The 22,913-nt window shown below is 39.4% G+C and overlaps 1 protein-coding gene across 1 annotated transcript in view; it reads right to left on the bottom strand.

Annotated features, from left to right (window-relative positions):
• Nucleotides 1-22,913, bottom strand: part of LOC136443661 (glutamate receptor ionotropic, kainate 2-like) — a 40,558-nt gene that overhangs the window by 15,414 nt on the left and 2,231 nt on the right. Inside the window, exons 2-10 of the mRNA XM_066440982.1 lie at nucleotides 17,849-18,013; nucleotides 11,888-11,982; nucleotides 10,182-10,356; nucleotides 6,205-6,342; nucleotides 5,142-5,266; nucleotides 4,297-4,476; nucleotides 3,632-3,805; nucleotides 2,836-2,940; nucleotides 325-456 (exon numbers count right to left, since the gene is read on the bottom strand). Coding sequence (XP_066297079.1) covers nucleotides 325-456; nucleotides 2,836-2,940; nucleotides 3,632-3,805; nucleotides 4,297-4,476; nucleotides 5,142-5,266; nucleotides 6,205-6,342; nucleotides 10,182-10,356; nucleotides 11,888-11,982; nucleotides 17,849-18,013 — 1,289 coding nt within the window. The remainder of the gene's footprint in view (nucleotides 1-324; nucleotides 457-2,835; nucleotides 2,941-3,631; nucleotides 3,806-4,296; nucleotides 4,477-5,141; nucleotides 5,267-6,204; nucleotides 6,343-10,181; nucleotides 10,357-11,887; nucleotides 11,983-17,848; nucleotides 18,014-22,913) is intronic.

Below are 22,913 nucleotides of genomic sequence, written 5' to 3'. Positions count from 1 at the left end.
CATTCATTCATTCATTCACACATTGATTAATTAATTCATTGATTCATTCATCCATTCATTCATTCATTCATTCGCTCATTGTAGCGTTACTTCATGTCCAACTAAAAGATTGTAATATTTTCATTTTATCTAAGATTAGCATAAGATGAAACAAGTATATAGCTAGATGGCGTCTTTTCGTTGCTGGTAGAACGAACAAGTAATAGTTTACCACCAGGAATAAGATTTACTTGAAACGTTTTTTAGGTGATGGGGTTTTACTCTGTATATTTCAGTGGTACGAACGCAATGGCCGATGCAAAGGGTGCATTACCAACAGCTTACCAGTATAGTAGTGACCATGAGTGTTTTGTTGTTCAGGTCGTAGGAGCTGTCGACTGGAACCTTTGTCGTCCCTCCCATGAACACAACGTGCTCATCAAGAGTCAACCCCTCCTCTTCAGACCATTCCCCAACCTGTGGAACGATCAATCCAAAACTGGTAAGAATTCCGGACGAGTATTTCTCTCAGAGCTACAAATTGCCACTATGTTAGCTATATTAGCTGTTTTCACAGTGATAAGATTTGCACACGAGACTTGAATGCTTAGGCTGCCTGGGCGTGTTAGAGTAATGAATTACAGTTAGTGCCTTGTGTTCAAGGCGTTCCAAAAATGTACCTTATAAAACTGCTTTTAAAGGATTGTCTTACATTATTCATTCTATCTCAAATGACTGTCTTGAACATGTTTGTGACGTTTTAGCGCGTTCTACACTTCACTTGTTGAAAGTGGCTATACTCCATTAAGAGATGGGAAAGAGATAAATGTAGATTTGACATATTCATAGTTATTTCAGTGTTCTTCATTCCTACGCTACGGAAAGGTTATATACATGTGCTATAATTTCTTCCTATTTTTTTAAAATTTGTTGGTTAGGGTTCCTAAGTACCGGGAAGATCGTGAAACACATATTTTGCCTTTTACCTGAATGAAATATTCTTAAAGGCTTGTTCAATTCAACATTGAAACTAACTTTGTTGGGAAAGTTTTTATAACATCGCGACCTCTCGACCTCAATATTGTGGTCTATTCCGATATGAAATTACCAAATAGTTGGAGGGAACTATTATGGACGGAACTCTGCGATGCTTTATATTCTATCGTGACGTCCACTGTTTTAGAAATAGTAACTTTCGAGAGGTTCTTAACCTTTGCCAGATGTCCGTGCATGATGCACGTTTAGCTCGCTGAGCGAGCATCACTGGTTTCGAAATGGCCACCAGCGGCGCACCGTTCTTTTGTAGTCATGACAATCATACTGTAGACTATCACGTAACATCAGTGGCACACAGGTCGGCAGATGAAGTGCCATCGCCGTCGGGTTGCTCTAAATCTACCGGTAGTATCTGACACACTGCGATGTTCTGTCTAGATAACACACGTATTTGATCCGTAAAATGTACTTTTGGGAGATGGAAAGACCTTCGGGGGCAGTTTGCGCACATCCGTTTGGGCTACGTAATATTCTATGTGCGATACTGTATCTGCTTAGCTGCGAAATGTGTTTTCGGCATGAGGGTTGTGATAAATGAATTTTCCTTAGTACAAACTACAAAATTACATAAAGTTCAGTACTTTGTCTTCTTCTGCTTCGGTACTGAAATATCCTGTTGGACGTACCTTATGGTGTACTATTGTAGACATCATGTATATATATGTGGGTAGTTGCTGTTTGTGACCATGAATATCTCACGCCTTTTATGACATAAGTAAATGCTAATTCTGCCGAAGGTACGAAAAAGGGGTTTAAACTTTGTCATGCAGTCAATGTCGTCAGTAGTTAATGACAAGCCATGAACATTTTAGCATTTCTCATGATACATGGTATGACGCGACGCGCATGCCCATATGCGCACACGTGTTGGAAATTGCCCACCCTATTGATTAAACTATAGGGACAAACAGACAAACAGACATCTCCATTTAAAAAAGATAGCGATGATAATAAGGACAACGGTTTTTGTAATTATGATTATATAAAGAAGAAGTAGCGAAAAATATTGAAGGTGTCAAAACGTTGTGATGCATTTTAAAAGCAACCATTTACTAACACTATTTAGCACATTTGCGTAATAACTTCATACTTTGAGAATCTTAAAACCATGCGAAAATATGCCGTACGATGATTCCCTTAGTTTCGCAAGCCTACAATTACAAAAACCCTGGCGACGTTTTTCAGTGAGTTCTCACATCACAATGATGTATTTTGCATGATGGACGTCGATTTTGATTGTGATAGTGTTGTTTGAACTAATCATGTATAGAAATAACTAAATAAATTGACTTTCAAAATCCAATTTTTGTGCCCTATTATTATTGCTTCGGTTTCCTTTAAGGCGTTCTTTATCACGTCGTTGCCTTGCCATGAACAAATCGAATATTTTGTTTTCAGACAGACCACTCTCACCATGCTGAATACAAGTTGATAACACCTTTGGCCTTAAGTCATTTATTCTGGATCCATATTTCAGCCCATGTAGACAAGAGATTAATGATCTTTCTTAATCAAAAGTACTGGTGAGACAATCTCTAGCAGAAAACCCATAATAGCCAAGGTATGAATAATTCCACATATAGTTTCTGGATCACATTTGTCTCCAGACGAACTGCTATGGAACATTTCAACATGCACTTTCAAAAGTTATTTTGTTTACAATCCTGTCTATACGACATGTACGATTTAGTCACTTCTATGAATGTTATAACCTCGATAAAGGAAGTTCGCAATTTCCTGGCGTATTTCTTATATTTTTTGGGGTAGCTGTAACTAAATTTGTAAGGATGAAGTGTGTACCTTTGCCATGCCCTTCTTCCTGAGGTTGACCACGTCGAACATATTCTCCATGGGTGCAGCTCTGGAGTTGAAACTGATGTCCGCCACGGCACCGGGCCCATTGGCCTGATGGTAGACAAGCAAAAGTAAAAGTAAATGTAAATGTAAATGTAAATAAAAATGTAAATGTAAATGTGAACGTAAATGTAAATGTAAATGTAAATCTAAATTTTTGAGGCCGTAGGGGCAGTGGGTTGTTATCTACTGTGTCTAGGACACGGTATTGGAAGGATTAGCCCATTCCTCTTTTTCCACTGCCTTTTACTTTCCCAACAAAAGTCAGGTACCCATTCTTACACCTTGGTGGATGGTGTTGATTACGTTTTGTTTTTGCCTTATATTTCTTCTCTAAACGAGACAGTGTATGCAGCCGCTTGAACTAATCGCATCATAGGACCCTATTGCCGTCACTTAGGCCCGGATTGCAATAGACGGCAATTGCTGAGATAACGTACAATGAACAATATTAAATTTGATTTCAAAATGGGAAAATACTGCATACATGAAGGATGTAGAAGTAAGACAACAAAACACACAAAACATAAAAAAAAAACGTTCATAACATGTATCTATGAAATTTGCTGAGTGATCTGCCAAATTTTTGTTGCCCAGTGGTTGCAGCATTTAGTAGAGAAAGGGTTGCAGGTCATAGGTCAATTAAGTTTATCGTTGTGTAATTGAATCATCTGCTGTGAAATGAAAATCAGCTCGCTTCGAGTTCCTCTGTCAATCTATAATGACACCATCGAGGCCTGACCTGCTTGATGAACTGGTAGAGGGTCGAGCCTTGGTCCCAGGGGTGTGCACCGGGAGCTCCCTCGCACACGTTACACGGCATATCGGGACCGTACAGGTTCCTCCCCGAGCTCAGGAAGTCGTGCAGGCCGTACGCCAGAGCCATCACGGAGTCGAACGTTGCGTACGCGTAAACCTTCAGGGAGGGAAGCGACGGAAACTTGTCAACAGGCATTGTCAGAACTGATAGAGCGCACGCTCATTTCATACCCGTTTCGGAGACCCTCGGGGAATGGCGATTAATCGGATGTCAACATTGATAAGTCTTTACCCATTTCAGAAACTGATACATATACCTTAAGGGACACGTAACATGTAACATAGGTGAACGTTTTGTCACAACAGATCTGTCCTTATAAATCTATATCATCTTTGGCAGGTCAGATCGAGTACTAAAATGAAGGACTTTTCTCTGTATATAACACTGCAGTTTGTAAGTTTTGTTCAATTCAAATGTTGTGTATGTGAACTCCATAGCATAGCAGCAGCCAAAGTTGATGCTGTTGTGGCATGCAAATTTAACCAGTCCAAAAAACGCTCCGAGTAGCCCAGACCCATATGATATCACCATGACATCTACAGGAAACTATAGACAGCGCCCATCTCGCAAACCCCCATCGTACTCACGTCTACGAAGCCTCCACAGCTAGCACGTCCTGGTCTACTCCCCTTACCGCCCTGAGATCTGGCGAGTTTCAGTCTTCGCAGGAGTTCTTTGTAATGTGATCCTCTTCCCACTGACACCCTGGTGCCCACGATACCCAACAAATGGTCAGGGACAGGTTGACATGGATCATAAAGGCCCTCCTGTAAGAACAGCATGACATGGTGAACGTTTTCCTGCATTTCGATTAGTTTTTGTCGTGCTTTTTTCACCTTTTTTACTTGAAGACGGAGGTATTGTAATCATTTGGTGTGTCTGCGTGTTGTTTTGTTTTTCTTGGCGTGCCTCAGCATTGCAGAGGGGCAGCCTAGCAAGCTGTTATGCGGAAATGGTGTAATAGGATACCTGGACAATTGGACGTATTGTTTGACTCAATCTTATAGACAGACGGGGAATGATTACGCACGAGTGAAACATGGATTGAGTACTTGAGTAACACACCAGGTTTGTATTGAAGAGTACAAGCTGCATATCAGGAAAGATATGATCCATACACACAGGGAAGGACCCCTACTCTTTTCGATAAGTGTGTTGGGTTCTTTAACGTGTATGAGATGTGCCTCCCCTCAAACACGGGACCTCCATTTAACGTCCTATCAGAGGGACGTCCCTAACTAAAGCTAGGTACTCATTTTCACCTGAGTTAAGTGGGGTAAGTCGTGTAAAATGCCATTCCCAAGGACACAACGTCAACGGGACAAATCAGGGAACCCCGGATTCGAACCCGGTATCTCTGGGTTCTGGGACAACCCCCCCGCCACTACTCCACCGCGACGCCACATAACGTGGATGTTTGAAACATACTTACTATTGAGGTGATTCCATCCGTGACGACCCAGGCCCAACCGTGTCCCGTCATACCTAGCGCCTTCGCTTGCTTCAGAATAACACGTGCGTGCTCCGCAAGTCCGTTCAATATCACAACTCGAACTCCTACAAAAAAAATTAAGAAAAACCCAACAACTCCATTATGTATTCAACTTTAGGACTATGATGAAATACCATTGATAATTGATTACATTTCTCAAATAACTAACTATCATATCATACTCAGAGTAGATATTGTGCCATACTCAGTTGGATCTATCACAGTCTAAAAATTCTACGACATTGAAATCGTACGACAGCCTACGATGATTGCGACCACCACGTATATAAAAGCTGTTTTTTGTAAGGTTACATATAGCACCCGTTTTTCTCATGAAGAAGCATCCTCCCTCAACACGTAATACTATATAGTTCAAACTCAAATTATGTTTTATGTCATGATATACCAGTGTTGTTCGTTATTCTGAGCTACGCCCGTTGTAAACTTTTATCAAGTTCAATCTTAAAGCCTGTCCTAATCTACTGTGTGATTTCGCAAAAAGTACGCGTGACAATGAAATTTGAGTTTAATTTTAATTGATTGAAATTTGAGACAATTGGCAGAGTATGGTGAAACATACTCGAATCAACAGTTCGCCGAAGTAGAATCCAGCCGTAATATATATGCAATATCTAACCATCATTCATTATGCTTGTTTAATGGCACTATACTGGGCCATTATAATGCCTGACGGCTATCCCCTGGCTATAATTAAAACCATGCATTGTTATAATTAATTCCAACCCTTACTTTACAAGCAGACATATCGTATGTCACTATCAACCTTCAAGGCTGACTTTTATCATCGTTATGCCGTTCTATTTCCTCCTGAAAGTGATTTGACTCACTGAACATGGAAATTAAACTGTTACACACGAGGAATAGAAGCTGTGGTAAAAAAAACAACTTTCAGAAGGCAGCCGCCTTCTTTCTTCAGCTCTGAAGGGTAGCCACATGAACAGGAAGTCAAAGGTCATACTGGCCACGTGACTCATTCACTCACCTTTATCTCGTATACTTCGCAGCTGATGCTCCACGTTGAGCTCTTCCGGCTTGTCGATCGGGTTGTACTGTTCGGAGGAAACTATTGTCCAATCCCTCTGAGCAGCGATCTTCTGAAACTCCCGCACACCGTTAATTCCTGTAGACATCCGCGGGATCAATACATTGTTACAGAAAACTGTATCATCTAATTCTCCGCTACAGCAAGTAACTATACTAGCGCGGTCACATTCGTCGTACGATTTTGTTGAAGAATTTTAATGCAGGCCATGACTGAAACGACAAAAGCTATCTACCTCTCAAAAAGCATGTCCAGAACACGAGATATAAAAACAGGAAGTTCCACTGCAGTATCGTAACAAGCCGCTAGGGGGCCAAAAATTAAATCATTTTCAGGTCTGACCAAGACATACCCACATGACTTGACCTACATGAACATACCCACATACCAAATATCAAGCCAATCTATCCAGGCCTTCTCGAGTTAGGCTGTTCATCCACACCACACACATACACACATATACACAAACGCTAAAAACATTCTTGGCGAGGGTAATTTGACAAGGATCTTAGGCAACTTTTTCGGTCACAAATCTGAATTTATACGACAAATGCACGACTAGCATTGTGTATAAAATGCCTGCAATCTCGTACGACGGATGTGATCCAACCCAACATCACAATTTGTTGTCTAAAAGTAAACTCCAAAGATACATTGTTCACAACTTTGTTTAGATCTCCGTGACCTATTTGACAGTAGGTCACAGAAATCGAAGCATCTCCGCACCTCTAACGTCAATGCCGACCTTTAATCCACGTTAAGCCAACCAGAAATCCCGTTGCTGACAGTCGATAACGTCGGATTGACACCCAAATGCTGAACACCTGGCGTTTCCACTCTGTCTTCTTCTGAATCGTCACTACAGTGTCAGTAAATGCTACATTTGAATACGCCCCTTAGATATTATTAGAAGATCAAACTGTAGCATCAACTGAACCGAGCAGATGTGACTTGCCCTTTCCGTTCAAACGCGGCTCCTGTCACTGTAAAGGCGACAGCTTAGGCGGAGCGAGAGGCACTGATCCGTTTGTTGTCACAGAACCCTGATAGGTTTTTGATCCGACTTAATTCCAATCACGCAGTCGACCGAAAAGGTGACTACAGGAGGACATGCAGCACAGCTGGAATTGTAGAATTGTTTCCGACTGTTTCTTTTTTTTAAATTTCCATGTTGGTATCTTCAGTTGATGGTCTACTTCGTATGCACAATGTACGTGACTTACTTTATGTAGTATAGGGAGCACATATCAATTCATTTGTATTCTAGGATGAAACTGTATTCTCCGATGAATCTAGACACCTTTCTCTAATATTGCATTGAAAGCTCGTTTCTGTTGGCAATCATTATGATAATACGGAGCTAAACTTGTTTAAACAAAAGTACGACGGTAGTTCGGCCCAATTTTAGCCTTTGTGTGGGATAAATTGGTAATCTCTCTCTGTATGTCTGGTCGTCTGTCTCTTTCTGTCACTCTCTTTCTCTCTAACACTAGTTCTCTCTATTATATAGATATATTGTTTATTGTTTGTTTATTGTTTATTCGCATATGTACAATATAAAACAAAGATAAATAGAGCAAAAAAATACATGAAGGGGAGGCCAGAAGCCTATACGGCTTTTCGGGGGCCTCCCCTAAACTACACAAAATGGAATTTTTACACAATTATATATAATCGAAACTAAGAAAAACTAAAGAAAAAAGAAATTGGAATTGTAACATAAAACCTAATGAATCAAATGAAAAGAAGAGGAACTACAAAGTGAATTTTGAGTTGTAAACATAATAAGTATAACAATTTATAAAGAAATAGGTCAAATTATACAAAAATAACAATCATATGAATTATTCTGTCATCAGATACCAAAGGAAAAGTGGAAAACAAGGAAAACAAACAAATCAGGAGAAAGAAGTACTTGGGTATTCTATGACATCTCTCTTTAAAAGTTTTTTGAAACTGGGCAAAGACGAACAGGACTGTAGAATTTGGCTGAGTTTGTTCCATACGGTGGGGCCTCTAAACATTATTATCTCCATGAAAAATGGAGATATAGTTTTGGGTGTGTCTGTGTGTTTGCTTGTCTGTTTGTTTGTGTTTCCGGACTACTGTAGTCAGCATAACTCAAGAACCGCTTGATGGATTACGATGATATTTGGTATGTGGGCAGGTGTTGTGAAGCCAAAATTCAAGGTCGATTTTGGGCCCCCTGGTATCTGACCTTGGTACTGCAGCAGAAATTCAATTTTTGTATCTATTGACCTGGATGTGATATGGTCTTGATTTTTTGGTGGCAGATAGCTTGTGGTGTAATGAAGACGTGGTGTGGGTTTGAGCCCCCTAGCAGCTTGCTTTGGAACTGCAGGGGCGTTATCGTGAAAATCTTCTAAGGAGAATAACTGAACAAAGGAACGATGGATGTCCATGATATTTAGTATACAGGTAGCTTAGACAGAGATGTACATAATGAAGTGCAAATTATGTTAATTAGGACGTAATTTGCATAACTAATGAGGAAAATCTATATTTGCAGTGTTTTCCATTATCAGACTCAAATACATGTAATGTATGTAGTTTATGGAAAGTGGATTATCAACAGATACCAATTATGCAAATAAATTCCTTATTTGCATACTTAATGCGCAACACCATATCTCATCTAATTGGAAAATTACAGGACTGTCAATATGATACTTAGTATGCAGGTAGCTTAGATAGAGATATACATAATGAAGTGCAAATTGTGCTAATTGTGACTTAATTTGCATAGCTAATGAGGAAAATCTATATTTACAGTGTTTTCCTTTAACAGACTCAAATACATGTAACATATGTAGTTTATGGAAAGTGGAGCATCAACAGATACCACTTATGCAAATAAATTCCTAATTTGCATAATCAATGCAAAACACCATAATTCATATAATTGGAAAATTATAGGACTGTCAATATTGCAACATGTGTAAGTTAGATAAAGGTGTTTATGACCAAGCATATATTATGCAAATGTGTAAGTCATTTGCATGAATAGGATTGTTCATGGAGATATGAGGTCGTGGAACTCTTGTTGTATGTTGTTTTTGACTAGTTTTTGTCATAATTGGTCTTAAAAGATTATGTTGTCTCGTATAGTGGTGATGGATATCTGAGTTGAAATTTAAAAGACCTTTGTATTGTTCAGGTAGGGAAGGGCTATTATGGACAATTTTATGGAAAAATAAGGCAATTTGAAATTTATTGATGTCAAATACAGTCATAACTTTAAATCACGAAACAGAGCTGCTGTGTGTGCTGTGAATGAAGCATTGGCTGCTATTCGTACAAAGCGCTTTTGAAGGAGGTAAACAGGATTGATGGATGTTGTGTACGTACTACCCCAAATTATGTTGCAATAAGTTAGATAAGGGTAAATCAAACTGTAATAAAGAACCATTAATATGTTTCGTGACAGCAAAGATTTGACTTTTCTGATGATGCCTATGTTTTTGGAAATTTTTTTGCAAACAAAATCAATTTGGTTCTTCCATGAAAGTTTCTCGTCTATAATTATGCCTAAAAAACGGGTGTGACTTACTTGATTGATAGCATTGTCATTAATATAGATCCTAGCCTTTTCTTCATCGTATTTTTTGTTCCTTCCTACAAAGATAATAAAATTAGTTTTTTTTACGTTAAGGGACTATTTATTTGCCTTGAACCATTGATTTACCTTATACAATTCATTATTCATAGATGTTACTAACGTGTCAAAATTTTTGTGGGACATAAATAAGTTTGTTTCATCTGCAAATAACAGAGCAAATAACTTATTTGATATTGATGCCAAGTCGTTAACATAAATTAAAAACAAGAGGGGACCAAGAATGGATCCTTGTGAATGGATAGATATATATTCAACTTTGAACAAATGATGCACTTACCGTAATCGCTTGTCGAAGTAAACAACGCTAATCTGTTCCAGTTGTACTTTTCCGCAAAGGCTGCAATAGCTTTGCTTTGCATACTGTCAGGAGGCATCATCTTGACTAAATAAGGATACTGGTTGATGTTGTCTGTCAGGGTGGGATCCGTGGCCCAGGGAGCTATGTGAGGGATCTACGAGGAAACAAATAAAAGGAAATAAGTCAAGTTGGAATAAACTGTTCTCCAACTTAACTTGAACATTTTCGATTTAAGCGCTCAGTCCTCTTTAGCTGTCTGTTAGTCGACCTCGATACGTGACATTACGTAGGTGTGACGTCACACTTGGGTCTAAGGTTGTTGGCTATCTACAGGACGTACCAGCCTTCTCTCAGGCCCCCATTCCACTAGACGGCGCTCTCACTGCGACATCACTGGGTTTGTGTAACTTTTGATTTCATAATGTGTAAAAGTATGACTGAAAGCACAATAAAACACACAAAGTGTAAAAAGGTTGGTTCTTTATCTTCGAAATTCGTTAAGCGCTCTGGCAAATTTTAGGTCGCAGAGAGGTCCCCGGCCTAGTGGAATGGGGGTATCAATCGCGAAGGGGGCCGATATGGACCTCCAGCAACCTCCCAGCGACCCGCATCTGACGTCATACGTGTCCAGAGAGATTGGGTTAGACAGCTGAAGAGAGATGAGCGATAAAATCGAAAACTCCGAGGCCGATTTTTGTGTTGGAGAACTGGTGAACGGATGTTTCGCGGTATTCGGCCTCTTCCATTGACCCAATGACCTGCCATGTCTAATAATTCCTGTCAGTTCGCAAGTCCTAGCTCACTCACTTTCTGACACTTTCATATATTCAAGTACAGTAGAATCCGCTTAACTGCACCACCCATTTGTCAGCGTTTTTGGTGCAATTATCCGACTGGTGCAATTAAGCGAAATGCCCAGCTGGACCGCACCACCATGGACGAGGGGGTGTATTGTTAGTCAGAAACACTAGCACAAAGAAAACAGACGAAATTATTCAGTTTAATATTAACTTTATTTATTGACCCTTTGCTGAAAATAAAGAAATGACTGCGAACCTGTTTTGATTTTGCATTTTTTTCAGTTTTCCATGCGATCTACCGCATTACAACACACGTAATGTTACAGGGGAGGCATTCTGAAACATCGTCATGCCACTCATGGGATAACAGTTTCTGTGTTACATTACGTAGAGTGCAGTTGTCGATTTACTTATATCATGTACCGCCGTGAAACTAGGAATTGAAACTAAAACTTGGTTACTGATTACGGGTGACCCGCCCGGGACCTCCCATACGATTCCTATCAACGTAACTGTCAATGGAGACCGCCTTCTTTTGTTACTCAAAACAGTTTTGAACATATTGGCGGTACTGCGCCTTTACACCGGCCGGTATCGGCTCATTTGTACCGCGTTTGCCGATTTTAGCGCACCTTTTCAGTTAACTTGTCGAGGATTTTTGAAAAAATTGGTGCAGTTATCCGGCATTGGTGACCATGAGCGGTGCAGATATGCGGAGCACTAACAATGCAGTGAATGGGAACCGGTTTTGGATATTGGAATTCGGTGCAATTAAATGGAAGGTGCGTTTATCCGAGGTGCAATTAAGTGGCTTCGTCTGTAACTACATAACAAACAGAAACACCTAAAGCAAAGCCTCGCTCCACGAAATCAACTATTTCAAACCTGTAGCCCTGCGCAAACCGGATGGACTGCCTTGACCGATGTGGTAGTGGCTGGTCCAATAACGGCTACAATGCCTTGTGTTGCCTGGTAGCAAGCTGTAAAACAGTAACAGACAAACTCAGCATCGTTAACGTTTGGTGGCATAAAATAAAAACGTTTACAGTGCCCTGAGGAATACGTTAATTGTCAGTAGTACGGATCTGTAATTATATTGCTATCTACATTATTTCAAATTTCTAAGACCCACATTCTACTAGACGGTGACCTCGCTGCGACCTGACTCGAATTTGTTTAACCCTTGACTTTTTTAATTCGAATATCATGCTAAATTAAAGAAGACAGGAAAAGACACAACTAATAAAAGATTCGTTTTTTTATCTATGAAATTCGTAGAGTTTTTTGTTAAATTTGAAGTAGAGAGCGCGCTGCGAGAGCGATGTCCTAGTGGAATGGGGATATGACTATAAACTCAATGTGCCATGTCCAACGTTTGCTATTATAGTTTCTAAAACATTACACAATGGCTGCTCTCTATAGACATAAATGGAGAGTTTTTAGCTAAAGTTTTCACCCACTTTTCCTTTGCCAAGAGTTGTTCCGTGGAAAAAAATGAATAGTAGGTGTATTAATTTTGATGCTTGTTTAAGATGTGATCATGTTATTTTTACAGTTTTAGAAGTTTTTAATGACGTGTAGTCTGTAAGAAAAGACGCAATTCAGCCTGGGGCTGCAATGTTCTTTTAAATGTCAATAAACCATTCATTCATTCATAATAAGATATCTATTGCTTTAGTATGAAGTCTTTCGGTTTCAGTTTCAGCCAATAAGGCGTTTCCCAGAAGACATGTAGATAACAACTTGTGTTTCGTAATCTTCCGGTAACAGTGCATGGAATATTAAGCACGTTGAGTCCAACCTACACAATATTAAGGATCTATGTAAGAATGCACCACAATGTCAGACTGGAGGCACGTAAAAAGTGCGATACGGCACCAAATCTCACAAGCAACCTGTTCCAGTCGTTTAAGAGACGGCGGTGTGTCTGGCACTATTACCATGATGGACAAGCCGCTTTTACGGTTCAGGCATATACTGATTCCTGGATGAGTATCAGTTAATGCCAGCATGTAACATGATGGTCCTGTCATTTCTTGTTAAATTTGAAATGCAGGTGCACTTATCTACCTCATGGTCTTTTGTTACCTGCCGATAATGTACATAAATTGATACATAAAGTTTTTGGTATTAATTCAATGTACTCCAAAAGTATAGTATTACGTAAAGGTCCAGTTTTTCACTCTTTAAGCTATATATTTACATGTGATATTTACGCTTGATCAAATATGATTTTACGTATTGTACTTGGTGGTACAAGTTGGTGATTTTAACAACTTAATCACTGTGAGGTAAGCTTAAATCCCTTTTTACGATAACTGTAAGCGCCGTGTTTCAAACACGTAGCTTCGTTTCGTGTTCGCCGGAACCATCGTCGTTTTAGTACGTTATTATAGTATGTCTCTCTGTTCCTGTAATATTGTTGTTGTTGCTTTTATCCATCTAGAAATACAATAAAAAGAATTTAAAAAAATATCGTCTTTATCCAGTTATGGCTGCCGGCCAGACGAAAAAAAATCAACAGCTTAAACGGCGGACATCTTTATAACGTCACCAAAGCATACTATAATCTGGTCCGGTAGTTCGACTTCTCACAACATCTTTATACAAGATCTTATTATAGATTTTATTGAAGCATTCGTGATATGGTTCTTTAGAAGGAGGGGCATGTTTCCAGGCGTCGGGAGCAAAGCAAGGTCGAACAGTCCGATTGCAGCGCGGCGCGTAGTCAGGGGTCGTGGCGTTAATCAAATCGGCACATCGTTCGGTCTGTGGCAATCTTCCCACTAATCTGCCGAGCAACTGGCAGGGATAGAGGATGCTGATGGAATCAGCCTTCTGAATACACAGTAGCTATGAGCCAGAGTGCTATATTGGCATATCGACATATTTTCCGCTGCAGATATACTACGCAGATTCCGATACTGTACGATTTCGTTATATGCGTAGACGTAGTACCCGTATTCTTACTATATTGGCATATCAACATTTTTTTTCCATTGCAGAATGATATACTAGGCATATTCCGATTCTGTTCGATTTCGTTATGTGCGTAGTACCTTTATTGTTGGTAATACATAACACGATTTGTGATATTTAAGTATATCTTTATTCATGCGTATAGCAATTAAAGAAACAAAAAAGTACGTATGTTTCAAAAGATTTAAAGATTGAATTCCATGCAGTGTTAGTCCGTCTTGCACTGTGTTGGCCTTGAAATTTTAACTTGAGTGTATCTCCAAAATCCCTGACATTGCCATCTCTCTTTTGATAACATGCAGTCAGATATATGATCTTAGTACTATAGTAAAAGTAGTCAATCTCTTTAAAACATCTTATCCGTGACGAGAAAAGGTTGTTACTTTTACTTAAAGGTTGAAGTGATTGCTGCTTTTCGTGCAACTGCCACCCCGCCGCGCGTTTGGATTTAATATAAAGCTTACTTAAGGGCCTTCGCTTTCCAACCGGACTGGGACGACGTTCTTTATTTAAGGGGATTAGCACGAAGTGCTCCTGGCTGGGTTGTTAATTATCCTCACGCTCCAGCAGCGATGTGATAAACCACCAACACCAGCGGTTGTATTGACAGATGAAGGAGGAAGAGAGGTAGAACAAATGATGGTGCGCGGCCCGTTAGCTCCTCTTACGCTTGAGATATGGGGATGAGCTGATGGAATGACGTTGCCTTGACCAAATTTTATACATTCTATTTCCGCAGAAGCTGGTTTGCATCAATTAGACAAGCGTCCCGTTGACTTCTTGAATTTAATACCAACTGATGGTGCACCGCCAGTTTGCTCCTCTTACGCTTGAGATCTGGAGATAGGCTGATGGAATGACGTTGCCTTTTCTACATGCTATTTCCTATTAAGAAGCTGGTTTTCATGAATTTGACAAGCGTCCCATTGACTTCTTGAATATAATGCCAAATGATGGTGCGCGGCCCGTTAGCTCCTCTTACGCTTGAGATATGGAGAATGATGGAATGACGTTGCCTTGACCGACGTTTCTACTATCCTATTTCCGTAGAATCTGGTTGGCATCAATTAGACAAGAGTCCCGTTGACTTCTTGAATTTAATACCAACAGATGGTGCACCTCCCGTTTGCTCCCCTTACGCTTGGGATATGGGGATGATCTGATAGAATGACGTTGCCTTGACCAAATTTTCTACTTTCTTTTTCCGCAGAAGCTGGTTTTCATGAATTTGACAAGCGTCCTGTTGACTTCTTGACTTTAGTACCAAATGATTGTACGCGGCCCGTTTGCTCCTCTTACGCTTGGGATATGGGGATGAGCTGATAGAATGACATTATCTTGACCAAAGTTTTAACTATTCTATTTCCGCAGAAGCTGGTTTTCATGAATTTGACAAGCGTCCTGTTGACTTCTTGACTTTAATACAAACTGATGGTGCGCGGCCCGTTAGCTTCTCTTACGCTTAAGATATGGAGATAGGCTGATGAAATAACGTTGCCTTGACCAAAGTTTCCACTATTCTTTTCCCGTAGAAGCTGGTGTTCATTAATTTGACAAACGTCCTGTTGATATCTTCTGTTGATATCTTAAATTCAATACCAGACTACTTGAATTTGATACCAACTGATGGTACGCGGCTCGTTTGCTCCTCTTACGCTTGAGATATGGAGATAAGCTGATAGAATAACGTTACCTAGGCCGAAGTGTCTACTATTCTAGTTCCGTAGAAGCTGCTTTCTCATGAATATGACAAGCTTCATGTGAGCTTTGTTAATGAATAGAATACCAAAACAGCTTATTCACGTCTTAAAAGGCAGATTTCTTAAGAATCCTTATTATTCTGGATCTAAATGTCGTAATGGTGCGAGGTCCGGGACCCAAATGATTAAGTATACCATTTACTGTCGTATGTGCATTAACGCCTAACCTGGTGTCAAATATCTCGTCCGTCTGCCACGAATACATCCAGCGTACCAAATGGATACACATGAATACGAGCTTTTAAATCTCCGCACTGAAATATTGGTCAACAACCAATTACGAAGCATAAATATCTAATACAAAATGAAGTCGCGGTAGGCCAAGTACCATTCATGTTTCTTCCCACCATAAAACTAGGATTTGAAGGAAAAAATTCTCTTGATACCTTGGAACTGTGTTATGGTATTACATAACTGCTTTAGCAGATGGGAGACAATTTCGATGATCATTCACAAAGTCAAATGAGACGCACCGAGTTTTTAAGCTTAAACACAGCCGTCAGGATGTACTGACATTTCGCTGAAAGGTCAACCATTTTTCAGATATTTCCATATAAGCAGCTTTAATCTTTGAAAGTAATGCATGACCAAAGCCAGCGGTCAGCGTTAAGATGCTTACGCAACACAAAGTCAATGTAAAAACATTTTCTCGGCCAACAAAGGTCGCATAAGGCTATAATTCAGAACCTTTTCCCGTATACATTGATTACTGGCAGAGCCTGTATGATGATAGTAATTTGAGTGCAGTGAACCATCGACCAATGTCATATTTCTGTGTGGCAACTCACATCTAAATGGAGCCAGGCATAATCTAACAAAGCAAAGGAGGAATGTAGAATTACTAATACATGTTTTAGAGTAGCTACACATCCTATTTACTATAGATATGCGACTTATGTGGGTATTACCCTTTGCTTTATCTCACTTTGATTTAGCTTACATATAGATTATATTTTGTACTTTTATTCCATCGGAAACGGACATCAAAGGGAGGTCAATAACTTATGCTGATGATTTGTGCCCCACGGTATATAGTACACAACTTTATATCTGTACTAACTGTTCTTAAATTCAAGTTCCTGAAGGTTGTTAGGAAATGCTGTGCTCTGTGCTTATTGTACTATTCTACATGTTCTTGAAGGTTGTTGGGTTCTGTTCTGTTCAGTCCTATACTTACTGTTTTGTATTTTCCTGAAGGTTGTGTTAGGTAATGTTGTGCTCTGCACTTATTGTACTGTTCTGTGTGTTCTTGGAGGCTGTTGGGTCCTGTTTTGTTCTGTTCTGTAATTACTGCTCCGCATGTTCCTGAAGATTGCTATGTAATAAATACTGTATGCATTATTCTGTTTTCTGCATGTTCTGATATATTCTTTACTTACTGTTCTGTATGTTCCTGAAGGTTGTTATGTAATACTCTGTTCCGTATGTATCATATATTTCTGTATGTTCTGCTACATTCTGTACTTAGTGTTATGTATGTTCCTGAAGCTTCGAAGGTTGTTAACTAATGCGTTGTTCTGTTTTGTATGCTCTTGAGAGCTATTAGGTACTGTTCTGTACTTACTGTTCTGTATGTTCCCGAACGTTACTATGTAATACTATGTTCCGTATCTATTATTCTGTATTCTGTATGTTCTGCTATATTATGTACTTACTGTTCTGTTTGTTCCTGGAGGTTCTTAGGTAGTGCAGTGTTATGTTCTGTACTGTTCTGTATGTTCCTAAAGATTGTTAGGTTTTGTTTTGTTCTGTACTTACTGTTCTGTATGTCCCTGAAAGTTGTTAGGTAATGCTGTGTTCTGTATGTTCTTTATCTATTCCGTAATTATTGTTCTGTATGTTCCTGAAGGTTGTTAGGTTATGCTGTGTTCTGTTTTGTATGTTCTTGAGGGTTATTAGGTTCTGTTCTATTCTGTACTTACTGTTCTGTATGTTCCTGCAGGTTGCTATATAGTGCTGTGCTCTGTTTTGTATGTTCTTGAGGGTTACCAGGTTTTGTTCTATTCTGTACTTACTGTTCTGTATGCTCCTGAAGGTTGTTAGGTTATGCTGTGTTCTGTTTGTATGTTCTTGAGGGTCATTAGGTTCTGATCTATTCTGTACTTACTGTTCTGTATGTTCCTGAAGGTTGTTAGGTAGTGCTGTGTTCTGTTGAGGACGGCGCTAATTGTGACGTTGGGGAGTAACTCTGGGTTGGTGTTCACCATATCTACGGCAATGTTCAACGCAAGCTCTGCCACCCAGTCTGCCGAGGAGGATCCAAAGAGGCCACCTAAGAATGACACAGAAACATCAACACACAGGAACAAAGAATCAATGTGATTGGCTCTTGACACAAATCCTTCTGTATTGATCCATTTTGCTTCTATTAGAGGTTGACATACATAAAATCCTTGTTGTATCGCTGCTGACTCTTTTGAACGGACTTGAATCAATGCATGTTGACACCAAAGGAATTACCGGTTTGTTAGAATTTATCGACAGGAAAGCAATCGATTGGCATCTACTTTGCACCGCAGAGTTTCCTATAAACCCGTCCAATCTCGGATTAACCCTGTAAACTGACCTGACAAGCGGTCTTTTCAAACGTAGTTGGCAGGGTCTAATCCTCCTCAAGCTGAGTTTTACGTTCACTATAATCAGCCCGTTAATAGATGACTACATGTACCTTAGACGCAAGAAGCGCCGACTTCAGTCATTTTTTTTACTGAACATCGATAATGATATTTGATTATTAATCACATTAATTCAAATCAGATTTTTTTAACCCTTAAACGTGATAGTTGAAACTGTTGCGATAGAATTATGAAGGATCCTGAATCTCTTTCTGATGAAAAAGTCTGATAGAGAGGTTGTTGTCACATTTTTACTAGAAGAATTCATGAGTTTCTTTCTCGTTAAAAATGTGACAGAGGGGGTGTTATCATATTTTATATTTCTCCACCATAAAAGTTCATTGATTCTTATTAATGTAAAATGAATCAGAAGCCTTAGTTCTTATTACATGTTTTCGCCAGGAGACATAGTGCGACAAATTTTCTAGCTATCGCTTTCGCATGTATACGTAAATGCAGTTATAACAAGACAATGATAATTTTTGAACTGAAAGAATAAGATGAAACCCCAACTCCGATAATGTATCAGAGCTAAAACCGTTAAATGGCGCGAAACAAAATCTGTTAAGATATGTTGCTGTTTTGGTCGATAACGAACGGTATTTTGACGAACATTACATGAATCATTTGATGACGACATGTCCAATCTCACGCCTCGATCGACAGATTGCACACTAAATCAGCCATGTAATTCCGTTTTCCTACATTAGGCGCATTAACAACCATACCGCGTACCAATAACACAGCGTTATTGATATCATAATGGGTTGCTTCTGATCCCATGAGTTTACGGCTGTCGGATGTTTACAGGTGCCGTATCTAGAGAGTGATTTTTCAACAACCCAAATGCCACCGTTGGGAAAAATGTAACGTTCACAGCCATCGTTGACGCCATAAACATGCATACGTCAAAGCTGCCTATCGTTAACTTTTTCAAGCAATGCACAGAGTTGCGATAAACTTAAGCGTTCTTAAGCGTCATTGCAGCGTTATCCGTCAGTGCAGTCGGGAACAAATTCTCCAAACATGCACTCACAACAAAACTTGGCGTAATAAATGTTCACATTTAAAGTTCATCCCGTCAGTTATTCAAAGCTATGCATAAAAGATGCCAACTTTGTTCATAGACGGAGATTTAGCTAATTGAGATCAACAACTAGCATAACAATCTAGATTACAGCTATTGTTTCTATGGTCCTCATCTACAGAACATCTACTAAAACAATTCCACCAGGGTTTATATAATTACACCACACTGAAAAGATACGTCCAAACAGATCTCCAACCCAACGTCCCCCAGCATAATGTACTGCTGTATATCAGAGTATCTGAAATATGCGTACATGGGGGTGCTGGATTGATGTTAATTGAGGTGACATGACATAAACTACAAATATACAGAAAATATATGTACAGAATATAAAAATGAAGTACAATTGTGTGCTATACTAAGCAGATATATCAAACAGATTTGACGTAATGATACAGTTCTAGCTCTTATTGGTGTCCTGTACGTTGCCCTCCATAGTTCTTCTTCTTGATTCACACCCTCACTTTACATACTCTTACCAAACTATTGTTCATCCTCATCTACTCTCATTCACCCGTATCCACCTTTGTCGTCTACGGTTTACCCGCATCCATTCTCCTTCACCTTCGTCTGTTGTAAGTGGACCTGAGTAATGTTTGTACTAGCAGGCTTTCTGTCTTCTTTTGCTCGGCATTGGCTCTACGCCATCGTTTTAGGTTTTCTTGATTAAGGTCCCACACATTTCCTGATACCTTGAGTCAGGTTGTTTTTCGGAAAAGGCAGTTCAAGAAACCTTTAATCCCACGCATTCATCTCTAGAGTCATTAGAGTCCGACCATCCGTCGACCTTTCATGCTCAAAACTCATTACTACTGTACCGTGAAAACCACGGGCATAGTCATTGCTTCCACGTTCATCGACATTCCTCACTACCAGAAAAGTTATAGAATAAGAAAAACGCATATATTCAAAAAGAAGTTTTATCTTTCGAGCATGGGAACTTTATTGGTTCTTGGTTAGTGTGTAGCTTATCTGCTAGCTGAATGTCCTGAATGTGGCTGACTCGCGGATATTACTGAAAATTATACTCTCTACCATCGTTGAGGATTACCGGTGTCAAATTCCACTGAATTCAATTCTTTGGACAAAATGGAGAGAGCGATGAAAACTGTCTCCGTGTAAAATGGTTGTAAATAACTGGAAAGAAAGGTTCATGTTTGAAACGAATCAATAAGAAACTTGGTTTGGTTGAGAAGTGGGTGGATGATTCTGATGGGAGGTTGTGGTATTCCTGGCACACGGGAAGGATTCCTGTTTAAGCAAAATGATCTGCGAAAATGCCAAGTGCTTTTTGGGTAAGTCATCATCTGGTCGGGACGGTCTGACGGGTGCTGGGCATTTCGGATAAGTAACAGTATAAAAGGCACCTGCATATCCGTAAAACGCTGAAAAAAATTATGTTTCAATTCACGTCACAATGATACTACAATAAATCAACCAATTGCCTACATGTACAGCAGTTTTAATTCTAGATTATACATTATACAGAATCATTTCAGCCCAGAGCACACATTAATTGCAGAAAAAGGCTTGCTCAGACTAACAATAAAAAGAAGGGCTCTAGGAGATAATCGAATGTTGCATCCGTAGACGGACTATTCTGGGCTAGACAGTGTACAGTTCTGATTGTCTGAAACTCAAAAATTACATTAAAAAACAAATTTAGATGGTGATTATGGATCAATATATTTAGCTATGATATTATGAACCATAAGGGAAGAGAGGCAGGGATTAGTATTACATAATCTGTAGTCATAAGAGACTTCGGAGGTCAGTTTGTGTAGAATGGGGCGTGACCTCATCAGTACGGCGATTAGTTGCTGATGTCCAGAGCAGAACATAGGTCATTATGGTCTAATTGACGAGATCTTTGGTCGGTGAAGAACCTTTACCCTCAACAAGTCACACAGCGCACACTGGTAGATTTCTGATCTACCTAATTTGTCGAACAATTTGTCAAGAAATTTGTGACATTTAAAACAGATCTATCAAAAACCTGCCAATAATGATTTGAATGAACAACACGTAACGGTACGGGTCAGCATCAATTTTGTAACGAACTGCGGTACGCTGTGTAATGAGAAACCAGACCCAATTTGATACCCGATTGGACGTAAAATTGAGAACTATTACCTTACAGCTCTTACTGTGTGAAGTGACTGAAACATTAACATTTGCTGCTAGTGTTGCTGAAGCGTTAGCAGAGTAGCAATAATACCGCATGTCACCTGTGTGGACGAAGGCATCAAAGCATGCAAAACTGTACGGAAAAACAGTGTTTTTTTAAAGTATTGAATAAATCTATCGTTTGAGGAAAATTTGGTAAGAATCTTCAAACTGACATTTTGACTCAAAGCTGTCCAAAATGACTTGAAGTAGTCTTGAAAAGAAATACACCTCCAGATAGCTTCATGAGGGTTTGAATACTGTATGTCGGACATATACCCCACGTCAGACAAATAAAGGCGTCTATGAATTGGAAACATAAAGATACTACCAACATTTTTTTAGTATAATGTATTCCCTTCTACTCCACCCAAAAAGGATCTTACCGATATCAATGAGACAGATATCTAATGTGTATTTTTTCGGCATGCCATTTTATCTAAGCAAGGCGTCACTTTCAAACATCTCTAATATACATTGTATCAGAGAGTGAAGGAAGTGTAATTTTTGTAGGAATTTGAAAACACCATAAATAACGTTCACAGAAAGATTAAACAGTTCAACATGAATTTCGTATCGTGAAATTCTTTGAGTGGTTTTAAAACACGGGGTGTAGAAATAGACGGAAGTTCACGGCACTTTTATTCCCTGTGGGTCATATATCATCGCATGCAAGCAGCATGCAAAAATGTCAGGCGCTCGTATAGTGAATTCCGTAGAATAGTGGCGTAACTGATTTCAATAGGTTATAAAACATGTATCTGTGTAAGTGGAGCCGTAGAGTCTGCAAGTACAGGATGCTCAAATTATATAGGAAATCTGAACCAGTCAAGATTAGTTGGATCATGAAACTGATGATGAGATCGATGCTCTATATATTTCTTAGAAAATAACTGAAGGGCATGCAACAAGGTTATCTTGTCTATAGTAGATACGGAGGATCGGCGTGCCGTTGGATTGTGCATACTACTTAACTGTGGAGGTACGTACAGAGATTTATCTTAATACATCAGGATAACTAGCTGTAACTTGATAAAAGTAGATATCCTTGCATTGATGAACTAGATAATTAATAAACATGTTGAAAAGAAAAGGGGACCTAAGATTAAACCTTGAGGTACCCCAAAGCTATGAGGTCAGACGTTCAGTGCGACAAGATTCGATATGATGTTGTAAAGATCTCCGTTTACTGATCTTTTTTTTCAAATCTAGTATCTATTATCATCATTTTTGGGTGTCCGTCTGGCAATGCCTTGGGCGGCTCCATTTACAGTTCCGCCCGTTTAGATTTGACTTGTATT

The sequence above is a fragment of the Branchiostoma lanceolatum genome, chromosome 10 (assembly GCF_035083965.1).
Source record: "Branchiostoma lanceolatum isolate klBraLanc5 chromosome 10, klBraLanc5.hap2, whole genome shotgun sequence".
In the NCBI taxonomy this organism is placed as follows: domain Eukaryota; kingdom Metazoa; phylum Chordata; class Leptocardii; order Amphioxiformes; family Branchiostomatidae; genus Branchiostoma; species Branchiostoma lanceolatum.
Note: the sequence above shows the minus strand (reverse complement) of the source record. Positions and strands in the feature narration are given on the sequence as shown.